This window comes from Opisthorchis viverrini (genome assembly GCF_000715545.1).
Source record: "Opisthorchis viverrini unplaced genomic scaffold opera_v5_82, whole genome shotgun sequence".
NCBI classification, from domain to species: domain Eukaryota; kingdom Metazoa; phylum Platyhelminthes; class Trematoda; order Opisthorchiida; family Opisthorchiidae; genus Opisthorchis; species Opisthorchis viverrini.
The window spans coordinates 221,872-234,275 of record NW_008751738.1 but is presented as its reverse complement, the minus strand read 5'-3'; the positions used below and the strand labels follow the sequence as shown (position 1 = coordinate 234,275).

Sequence of the window (12,404 nt, the reverse complement as noted above, 5' to 3'; positions counted from 1 at the left end):
CGAGAGATTCAGCTGGGTTCCAGGTGAGTCTCTCGAAAGAACCAAATTAGTTTGCAGATGAGTGTATATTCGCTAATTTCGTGCAATTTGGTTTCAAGTAGAACATAAGGTTGACGGAAACTCGGGGACTGCGCCTACCTGATGAGCTCCAAGAAGGGCGAAACCGGTCGTGGGCCTGTCGATGGTTTTCAGCAACCTTACGAGTAGTACATTACAAATATAAAGAAATTGGTGATATTCAAGTGACAGTTCAGCACTTTTTGCCCCTGCCAGCCATTATGCCGTCATGTGTAGGCCAACTGATGACTGGCAACAAGTTCATACATCTTTGTCCACCGATCACATCCCCTACATTGGTACCGCAGGCTCCCAAGAAGCCACACATACGGCTGCACACTCGTTGTGATTCGACACTTGGTCGGCAAATCGGTATACTGATGGCAGACAATCATTTCAGAATTCCACTTAAGACCCAAAGTACCTGTGTACCCGGAATGCAGTGGCTGTGCCCTGGCTATCATATTGGTGGCTAAAATGAACTCTCATGGGTAGAATTAAAACAAAAGCTTTTTTAAACTGCACATGGAGCATGCGACATTTTTTCTATTTCTGTATTTTTTGCCTAAAATAAAAAAATAACCAAAAGCAAGGCCTGTACTAGCGAAATACCACGTCATTAATTTCGCCCGTCCCAATGGAAATTTGACACGCCTCATAAGGCACCACCCGCACATTTTTCCGGGGCTATAAAAGTTCACTATCATGGGAATGCACCAAACCTCTAACGAACCGTCATGTATTCTAGCCAGTTCCCACTCTTATTCATCTGCATTGGTATATGTGTTTGGATTGAGAAATCACAATCCGATGAGTTTGAAAACCTTGACGTACTGATGAACGAGCATCTTCGTCCGGATGAGCCTCAAATACCTACATCAGGCCCGGTTCATTTTAATGCGTTCGGGCAGCGCGATTTCGACCTTGACCATGAAGTTGTTCTGGGTTCGTTTGAACAAACACAATACTTCAAGCAGCTTGAACCGGAAGAGGCGAAGACGCGTTTGGGTCAGTTATTCGAAAAAATGGATGCCAATCAAAACGGAAACCTGGATAAAAACGAGCTCATCGACTGGATTGTACAGTCATTCACGTGAGTTATTCATCTGACAAAGTTTGTTTGGTGCTCGCCTTATGGCCTCAAAGTAGCCATTGAGGATTAGGAAAGCTCTACCAATTCCTCGAGTTCCGGGATATGAAGAAACATAAGTAGAGCTGCAAATGATTGCGTCGGTTATTTTTGATCACATTAAGTTTCCCATTATTCTGAAGTGAGTGGCTGTCTTGAGTAGAAACATTGGGCAAACGCACCGTTGTTTGCTCACAACTTTTTTCATGCTTAATGCTCTCTCCAAGTTACCTCGCATCACATCTTCGACACCCTTTGTTTCTGCTGCACCAAACTGTGTGTTACGATGCCAAATAAATTGATCACTCACTACCAAGAGATGTTAGTTGCACCTATTTATTACTCCTCCGTGTTCGAACATTAGTCACATTTACTAGCCCGAAAAACCCTACCCTTTCATCCGAAGTGCAAGCTGTTTAAATAAAATAAATAAATATATCGTTCAACTGTAGCGCCCTTTCGGTGTCTAGCTGCCATGCCACCCGAAGGAAGCACGAGGGCTGGAATACTGTCAGGTTGCCCAAGCCTAGACAGGGCAAGCTGTTTGGTACCGAAGAGGTTCTCCTTAGCTTGGTCGATTAGCAGTGGTCAAACTATTGTGGATCCTCTTACTGTCCGCGCACCATCAGGTGATTTTCGCCAATCTTTACACCCAACTAAACGGAGGAGGATGAAGAAAGGGTCATCATATTCTCCAGAGAAAATGAAAAAGCTTAGTATGGTAGTCAGCGAAATACACTCACTTGAAAACTAATTTCGTTTTCCGAGAGACTCATCTGGAACCCAGGTGGATCTCTCGAGTAGTTTTCAGCAACCTTATGAGTGGCGCATTACAAGAATATACTGAGTATGCTAAGTTTACGGACATAAATAATTCGGCACGTGTCGAATCTGGCCAGTCAGTTCAATGGCCATACAATGTGCGCAACTATGGGCAGATCTTACGTGGTGTTGTGGTCGAGAACATAATCGTCAAAAGATCGTTCCCGCCCTAACTGTCTCGCTCATCTTTTCGTTCCAAGTAACCTAGACTTGGAGTCCGCAAAAATCAAACTGAACGACTACGACGCAGATCAGGATGGGACACTTACATGGGAGGAATACACAACTAGAGTATACGGATATTCTAGCACAGAACTGGAGCAACTGGCCAAGGACTCTTCGAACGAAACTCAAGCATTTTTGAGGGTGAGTACGAATCTTCCTACGATCTGTGGCAGTGTTCATATCTCCTAGAAAAAATGTTCATAATTCCGGGCTACATTTCACTATTTGTTAGTTGCTCGTTTTCTGCACTTGTATGAGACATTTGAGAAATCAGATGGGGACGACAAAAAATACACTCGGTTTTCAACAGGTGACTCGGCTTGGTCTGTCTATCTCGAATAGCCTAGACAGACGGCGCGACATGCTATGCCAGATGAACGGTTAAAAGCCATCTGGTCGGGGAATAAGGCGATGCAATCCAAAAATAAGAATATTTCTCAGGTGTTGAGTGAAGCTTAAAAGTCCCTTATCGACAGGCCTCAGGGTTGACCGGGGGCTTCTCAATGATACCCACCCAGTCCTTGCAACAGACCAAGGCATATCGACCGTTCGGCGGACTACACCCTTTCCGGTCCGCACAACCAAGACGGAGTAGCCCCAAGACTTCTGATTAAATAGTAAGATCCAAGAGAACCCTCCACGACTTCCGATCACTCAAACCAGATGTGCATCGAAGAAGGAAGCTCAAAAGATCTGGTAAGCGTGCTTCAAGTCAAACTGCGAGTGCCGCTATGTTAGTATGTGGCGCACCAAACACTATGCAAAAATAAGATGTTCTTTGGATGAATGGTGGTTATGTTCAAAGGAGAAGTAACTGGATTGGGTCACATCTGGCAGCACGAATGCAATCTCCTTCGTCGAAAAAGTCAAGCCCGGTTGGTCCAGGAGAACTGATGCGGAGTCAGTTCGACGCAAGAAGAGAGAAATGAGACAGCAGTCCTCGGAATTTCCTTGGAGATTCGATGATTAGTTGAGGTGTGGTTTTAAAGATGGAAATTTCATTTATCACTTAAAATGGAAACCAAACAGCCGATTAATGCTTTGATTTATTGAGCCGCTTCGTTCTTAATTCGATTTTAGACACCCGGCTGTAATCACTCAATATTACGGTGCGACGATGTGTACACTAAGCATTGGGGCCATAAGGTCTACTCAGACTCCGGATTTAGATGCAGTCCCAAACGCATGCAGGCAAGTGGTCAGACTCTTTCAACTGAATGATTGAAACTTTCATAGGCAGCACCGGCTGAGTTCTACCATGAGTCAGAAACGTAAAGCTGAAGTTATAGGAATTTGATTGGACGAATATTCGAACGATGAATCCTACTCATCATTGACAAAAAGTTACTGTGCTTATTGGGTAACTCGTTGTATTTGTCATCCGCCCAGGATTGTCCGAATGGCATTTTACTCCTCTTGGACAAATTATTTCTGACGAAACCGGTTTGGCTGATACTGAGCACGTTCATCTGCTTACCAGATTTCGTAAAACAACATAAAGGGAACTCAAGGAAACAACGAAAGAATCAAAGAAAATAACAAGACTGTTCGAAAAAGAGAGGATATCAAAGAAGTGATTGATGAGATTTCTGCTGACTGATAACGGTCATTCCACATTCCTCCCCCCTCTTGGCCTTTTCTTTTGGATTCGATTTTTTTTACATTCAACAGGGGTTTAGGGGTAGTCGAATCAAATTGTGAAAGTAAGGAATTTCACCCAAGGAACTTACTTGCCGGAAGATATTTACGTTTGACCAACTGTACCGCCATCATGTGTGGCGGCAAAACCCACCTGTGTACGTGACACTGTAGGTGGTCAGTCCGACTGTATGAATCAATAGTGTACATTTATCATTAATTGTGACCGGCCGCTGTTGGGCACAAAACCTACCAGAGGGCACCGCAATCGATCAATAAGTGACACATAGAAGACTAATTAAACTTTACCTTAATGAGGAGGATTATTGATTACTGTACTTTCGGTTTAGAACCGTTAGGCGTGATGTGTCCATCTGCATATATCGAGACCAACGAACTTAACAAAAGGGGCAAGTAGTCCTGATCAGGTTAACTGAAAAATGTAAACGTGCTATGTACTTTCTCAATCATGCGAAGATTTGAAAGTTTGAAAACTGGCCACAGATATGCTTTAATTTGAATGTAAGGGCTCACACACTTGGAAATCAAAGATTATTCGAACTTTTCAGTGGAATTTTTTGTTCAGCTATACTATACAGAAACTGAGGGGTGTCAGCCTCCTAACAGTGGTCAAAAGTATCTGTGGACGGATGCAAAAGCCCGTCCAAAAAGGTCACAGAAACATGCAGCAATACAATTTTGTGGATGCGGAATATAATCTTAAGCATCGGATAATCGCTTAGTCAGGGCGGTAGCGAGATCTTGTTCAACGGATTTTTGTCCTTCATGGTTGAGAAGTTGCATGTGCCCATAGTTTACTGGTGTGAACTGTCAGGGGATCAGTCTACCCAAACTCATTAGTTAATCCAAACCACGTAAGCCTGTTTTTATCTCATATTCGAATAATTATTTTTTACGTCCTAAAGGGAACAGTATCATCCTTTTCCCCGAAACACACCAACTATTTCTTAACTGCTTATGACCTTCCAAATTAGATTTGCTGTTTCCCTGTAATATTGCTAGGCACTTTTGACAGTGCTACCCCATAACAGGACCCTTGAAAATTGTCCCCGATTCTGATGGAATCTCATCGGATGATTCAGTCATGTAGCTAGTCAGCGCACTGTTTCTTGCCGTAATTTTACCGCTAGAGGCCTGTCATACAGTGAACAGCCTATTCACTCTACCCACTGCTTACATGCGGTTCACGTATAAGTCTGTCTACAGAAAGCCCATGTGGACGGGACCGTACACAAACTTCATGAGTTTTGTGCCACTGATTCACAATTCAACGAACCGAGCTGTACGGATATACTGGACTCTGAACTGCAGCACACTGTTAACGTGCTCCGAACCAATGGTTACCCGGAGAGGTTTATAACCAAGAATAGGAACGATCGCCCTATCCAACCGCCTGTCACGACCGTTTGAAAGTTTACCATATAAAGGCGATCTGTTGGTGGACACAGTCAATCGCCGCTTGTTTCAATCCTTGCAAGGCAGGTTTCCGGCTGAAACTCCGTGGTCTTGGTATACAACAAACCCTTTGTTCAACTTAAATCTCAGAGACAAGATGCCAGTCCTTATCCAGAATATGGTAGTCTATTCTTTCACCTGCTGTTGTACAACGGAGTATGTTGAGCGCACGACAAGGTAACTTTCTAAGAGAACATGTGAGCACCTCTCTTACCGGAACTCCATTAGACTCAACAGTGCAGCCAAAAGCTCACCTAATTCATACTGGGCACGTAGCCATTCCAAAAGTCATTTCATGTCATTTACCGCGTACTCAATAGACAGCGAAACCCGGTACTATGCTGTCAAAAACGTTTTGCACGAACATTGAGTCTGCCTTGGTCGTGTGACACGAATCGACCGGCCAAGTCATACAACGGCTCTCTAGACCCAGCACCCAACTAGAAGCGACGTGGGGGCGCAGAAAACCAGTCGTTCATATCTCCATGTTTTGCAACCCTCGCTGCACATTCTATTTTTCGCTCCTATTTTAACCATTGGACATCTACTGACGCGGAAACATTAACGTTCATCGCAGTGTTCTTGTTCAAACCATGGGGATATTTAAGCAAGCATAAATTGTTACCCACTGGAACCCAGGATGCTTATGTGATCCCCTGTTTTTCCTGATATCTTGATGGCCCCGAATAATAGCACAGTGCTGTCTTACGTCTTCTCATTTAAACTCTTTTCAAATAAGCACAGCACTTACAAGACCATTTTATGAGTTTGTATACCTGGGCTCTACTTCCCGAAATACGCTAAACTAAGGTGAATTTGATGCGAAAAAGGCTTGTGACCGATGCCAAAATATTTTCTGGGGTTAAGTTTGCTAAGAGATTAGTAGCACGTCCAGAAAGAGACCGGTATGGAAGTTTAAAATCAGATGTGCCTGTACCGATTACCGTGTTCCCTAACACAATGCGTATTAGTGTTTTCGCATCAGTTCTATTTTTAGTAAACAGGAGCAAAATAACAAATTAAGTCGAAAGACACAAAATTACTGAATGCTGAACCATCAAACATTCCCTTGCGAACTTGGGATTCGAAAAAACAACAGAGGAATTTTTACGAAGCTATCCCCCTCAGAACCGTTATACCAGTTGCGATCCTAACAATTAGCTCTTTTGATAACCTGATGAGCTCAATTAAGTGAAGCCAAAACAAAGTTCATCCTCACTCAACTTGATGTCTTGACATGCAGAAAAGCGAAAGATTATCAGTGTCGTGTGCATTAGCTGGGCAGTTTTAGGAGGAAATTGACACTCAAACTTATTGAAAAAGCCGCGTAAATTTCCAAACAACCTGTGAACCCCTCAACGAATGCTTCGCGAAACTGCCATGAATAAGAACCCCAGGAAACCAGTCCCAATGATCGCTGGTCATGTGCGTGACGAAACCAGATAGGATTTATTTACGTTTTGCGTGAAAACACCACCGTTGTGAACCAGCAATTACAAGTGTTATAGACGTATCGCACTACTCATAAGGTTGCTGAAAACTCCTCGACANCCCACGACCGGTTCCGCCCTTCTTGGGGGCTCATCAGGTAGACGTAGTCCCCGAGTCACCGTCAATCCTATTTTCTATTTGAACCCAGATTTCACTCACCTGGAACCCAGCTTAATCTCTCGTTTATGCTGTTCAAGATGAGTCACCCAAAAAACCATATTTACAAACTAAGTGTATTTTGTTAAAGCCAGTGTTACTTACGCTTCTCAGAACGGTGCGCTGGAACTTTGTATTAGCTGAAGTCTCCAACCAACGTGAGGTAATAGTATCAATTGAAAAATAGCTCTACTTGAGTGCAACAGATGCAGATGTCAGTTTGACTGCATTGTTGTTGTTGCAGTCCTGCAACTCATTTAAAACCTTTTGACATAACCAAGCAAGACGGAGTCTAGTAGATAAAAGGAATAGATGGCAGACTGAGGATTCTCATTTAGAGACATGAATAAAAACAGGCGGCGAATTACAACTGATGAGATTCGCACACACCTAAGCGTTCATGTTTGCTTGATTGCCATATCTCATCACTGCTTTCTGGAGTGTGTTTTGTTTTCTAATTTGATTATCTCCACCTTTCTTCTGTTAAGTCTATCGAAGAAGAGAAGATCAAGTTTAAATCGGCAGATCTGGATCAGAACGGTCACTTGAATGCGACGGAGTTCACAGCGTTCGAGCATCCCCACAACTATCCCCATATGGCGCCATATGAAATAATTCACACGCTGAGAGACTTTGACACAGACAATGACGGCTTCATAAGTCAGCAGGAGTACTTAGCCGACGGTAAGTTCGATATAACAGGTGATAGTAGAAAGGCTCAGGTTTCGTACTGGTCTCACCAAACAGTGTGAATAGTCGAGTTGTGGAAACCAAGTGATCCACAGATGAGCTGAAAAGGGTATTCAGCTAACACCTCGTGTAACATGTGTAATGCTTCCGTAGATCAGCTGTTGTGTGCATACTTACAGTTTGTGTGAAACTTTCAACATCTAGTGTAGATCATATAGAATCGAAAAGAGCTCTCATCTGAAGCCAAAAGAGTCGACTTTTCAAAGAGATAGTTCTAACACAACACCCACGAACAACATTTCCTGGACTTTTCGCGCTGCTCAATTTCCAGCCTGTTACATCCGCCAGTCGCTTTCGCGTCATTTGTGCGTAAGACAACACTGCGTATGAACACAAGGGTAGTGAGATCACACGGAACCCATGCACATGTGAAAAAAGCTGTGCTATAGTTCTTATTTAGAATCTGCTTGTCCGAGTGCTTCCTATGAAATATCAGGTGTGAACTGGGCATTCAGTTCACACTAAATACAAAGACCGAGCTACTTGTTTACCCTACGAGTTGACAGGTTAGCCCTTTTGTTTGGATATCTTCCCACAGTTGCATCGAGCTAATAGGTGTATATTCATCAAGTGTGCCGCTAAATCTCCGTTCAGATTAACCCAAGCTATGTTCATTCTAGTTTATCTTCAAACCATATCAAGTGAGACCAACAGAGCCCGATATCCGAGTTTATGTGGAGATAGCTGCAAGTCACTAGTGTGTCGCCAACTTTCTCACATTTCTAAGAACTAAAGAGGATGAATCAAACATTGACGAGCAAAGATGTTCAGGTGAATCTTACATCCAAAACCAACAGGTTTACATCTAAAGTGACCGACCCGCTTGAATAGTTTCTTTATACCCGTAGAATACGTTATGATACCAGGACATCCAACAAGTATTTCTTCTGTGTGATCTTCAGATATCTACAACACAGCAAACAAGAAGGCAGTAATCAAGGCAGTCACCTAAAACAGAAAAGTATGCCATCAAACATTCGGCCGTTTAACATGTTCACGAAGCAAGATCGAAATTAGAGTGTAAGCTCGAAGTAGTAACCACAGGTAAGTTAGCATTTGTCAGTGATCAGCTGAAGAGAATACGAGGTGGCTTTTGGGGTGAGCTTCCCACAAAAATAATTTCAAGAACATGAAAGAACTGAAAAAAACTGAACACAGAAATGACAAGGGCTGAGAGTCCTCTTATTGCTTGTTGATTCTGGTTACTGAGGTTGATCGATGCGAAACGTCGACCTGAACTAGTCTGGGAATCGATGAGCCGAGCCAACTGGCTGCTAGACTACGTCAAAGTAACGCTGGTTGCTCAACATAGGTGTTTAGGATGAAGCTTTGCTCAATACTTTACCTGCCATTCAAGCCACTAACAGCAGTGATACGCATAGAGTCAGATTTGCCAACGACGAGCATGATGAAACCTGTCCCTATCGTGGGGGGTTTAGATGTCGTGGAAATGTTCTCTCATACTTATCACTTCATGTTACAGCCTCCCTAAAGCGAATTCCACCCATCAGGAAATTGTTTGGTTTCTTCAGTTACGTTTTAGAATTCCGACTGTAATGTGTACGTTTAGTTTTTTATCCTCACCATTTTCACCAACATTAGAGATATCCAGAAGAACATACCACATCGGTCTTTGCTTTTTTTAAGTTTGATTTTACTACCGAAATTCTCTAATTTAGACAAAATGCACAGGGAAGCGTTCAAAATCGAGTTGGAGAACTTTAAAAGATACGACACCAACGGCGATGGACGGTTGGACCAAGAGGAGATGAAACATTGGGTTACTCCAGGTGAGTGACAGCCCAAAGCGTGGCAACGGTACTCAAAACCGCAAAAGTTTGACCGTGTATAAAAGAAAAAACTACTGCGGAGGCCAATATGGCATTGGTCACCAAGGTATTTTTGTAGGCTGTTCGACAACCTATTACAGAAGGCACGCGGTCCGCGTGTTCGGTTGTTCAGAAACTGAATCAGAAACAGTCTGAGAACACAAGGAAACTTTAAAAACGGGAAAGCATCAGAAAACACCGGTGCAATCACTCAGCTTGGCGAATTTCCATCGCCTCGGTGGAACAATACGAACAGATTCCGCATTTCATAGAAGAGAATCTTCCTGTTGCTTTCATGAGGATAGACCACCAGAAGGACAAGTGACATGAGGCACACCCTTCAGTGAACTGAATCAGTCTTCATTACAATTTTAATATTATACTGATTAGGAATTACCTAATTCTCACTGGTTTTTGGTAACCGTTGGCACCGGCATATGGCGCAGCAACGAAACGAATTTTCATCAACTACTTACGAGCAATCTGTTTTCTAACAGAAGGTAGGGCTAGACGAACAGGCGTTTTCAATAATACACCTTTTGGCCTGTATAGATCCATAGATAATAAAAGTAAAGGCTTATAATCGATTTGAGTAGCGATCATGTTGTCAGTTTCTATCCAGATTGCCTGAATGAGTGCTTAGAGGTGTATGCACCTCGGAGTGACTATAGCACCAAATCCCTTCCCTGTCCAGCTTTATTCTTTTCTCCACAATAAGGTTTTCAAATAAATCGTATTCGTACGGCNTTCCAATGATAATGAATAAAAGTGAACCAATTACGCCAAGACAGACATGCGGGTAGAAAAGCCTACGTGTGTATCAGGAAAAAATTTCATGTAACACCACCTGATTGGGTTGTGTGAGAGGTATAATCTGATGTCTTCAGACGAGAGTTGAAATAAGGTTATTGCATCGATTTCGGACTCCATCTCAATCACAGTCTTCATCCACAATACAAAATATATCGGCAATATGTCTGTCGTACTGAACGAATTCTGACATACCATCCACCAGCACTTCACTCTCAAGTTTAGCCATGTAGATATCAGCAAGTAAATGGCTTGGCAGTGATCCCATGGTTATTCCGTCTCTTTGGCGATAGTATTTACCATTGAAATGAAACCGTACATTAAGAAGTTCCTTCAGTTTATCTGCTGGTATGCACAATGCAATGTTCGTAGTTTTGATTCATGTGCACAGGTAGATAATGGCTTCCAGCAGATGCACAAGTGCGAATAAGAGCACTGCACCAAGCAAAAGCATGGTCCTGTGACTAACATTACTTTGCCCTGTAAGGTCCATGAACTGGGTTGGTATGCAACCTGTAGCGAAATATTTGACGTCGAATTGACCCGGGACGATCAACTAACCAGTGAGCTGAAGCGTATTAGAGAGAATTAATCATTGCAACGATCGATCAGAGGAAACACTAAGGGAAACAGTTAGCTGATCGGCTTATCTCACTCCACGTGCAGGACATGACCGAAACGCTACCTTCCAAGATCGACTGGATAATCAGAATGCTCATCAGAAGTCCCTCCACAGCAATAAGATCCACTTACAATGTGCATAGCCTACGGCTATTCTCAACTTCACCTCTTCTACACCCGCAAAATAAAAAAAGACAAACTGACGGTGCTGATATCATCTATCGTTGTTTATGAATTTGTGTGCATGTAGTGCCAATTAGTCAGGTCATGGTATTTGTCTACGTGGATTAGAGAATATTGTCCAAAGTAACTCGTCCATGTAAAATCCACAGTCCAGTCCATCTGGTGGATGCTTCCTAGAGCAAGACACTGCAAATCGGACTGCATACCAGGTGCCACTAAACCAGTCCAAAGCGGTCAGACTACGCAACCCCACGACTGCCAATTCAATCAACATCCGACTCTTCGCACTCGAGCTCTGTGCACAGAAGATATTTATCCGATCTATCTAGCTGAGCTGACCCAGTGTTCATCTTTCGTCTGAAAGTAGCGCGCACTAGGTCACACCTCAAATAACCCAGGCAACTAGTCGTGTTAGATGACCTTTGCCTGACTAACGCAGAGTTTCCTATCCCCAAACTGCCTTAGCTTAATTAGTTTATTTTTACTGTTTGACCCCATAGGTGGTCTCTACCGGCCAGCTGCCTTGTTGACATCACTTGTTCGCCTGATGTCTAATGTCAGCATGATAATCTTTCGGCAAATAGTTGTCGTCCCCTCCATTTTTGCCAAATACAAGGCATTTTTACAAGCATACCCCCGACCAACGTAGTAAGCACAAGCGTTGTCCAAAATTCATCCTCGCCTTGAAGTTACGTATTCACAGAAACTGTAAGCACCCATTTCTTGTAATAGTTTGGCGTGACCCAGTATCCAAAGGCGCTATACTTAATACATTACTCATAAGGTTGCTGAATACTCGTCAACATAATAAACGAGAGGTTCAGCTGGGTCCCAAGTGATTCTCCCTTCGTAACCAAATTGATATGCAGATGAGTGCAATTCGCTAGGTGCTATACCGTCATCTTATTGAATCCGTTTGTGAATTTCCTCGGTTTGGATGACCATCGCCTTGCGATGGGCAATTTGTTGCAAGTTGGGCGCAATTGGAGCTCCCATCCCAGGTTCGCGGGCGGCTAGGTCACTGAGGTGTCCGAGCACACCACCGTGGCCAAGATCTAATGACAACATGTTCCCTTATGTGATTTTCCTACCTACTTTAAACTGCCACGCTACCGGTACACGTGAGCCTGTCTGACCAACCATTGGTGCCCTGCATTTTTGCGCACTGGCACTGCTGACGTAAATGCTATCTTTTAATAACATTTCTATTTTAGCCG

General features: G+C 43.2%; 1 protein-coding gene across 1 annotated transcript in view; it reads left to right on the top strand.

Annotated features, from left to right (window-relative positions):
• Positions 1-794: 794 nt before the first annotated feature.
• Positions 795-12,404, top strand: part of T265_04760 (hypothetical protein) — a gene marked incomplete at both ends in the record, with an annotated part of 12,779 nt that continues 1,169 nt past the window's right edge. The window contains 4 exons of the mRNA XM_009169585.1: positions 795-1,150; positions 2,209-2,374; positions 7,483-7,678; positions 9,424-9,534. Of these exons, the coding sequence (XP_009167849.1) occupies positions 795-1,150; positions 2,209-2,374; positions 7,483-7,678; positions 9,424-9,534 (829 nt within the window). The remainder of the gene's footprint in view (positions 1,151-2,208; positions 2,375-7,482; positions 7,679-9,423; positions 9,535-12,404) is intronic.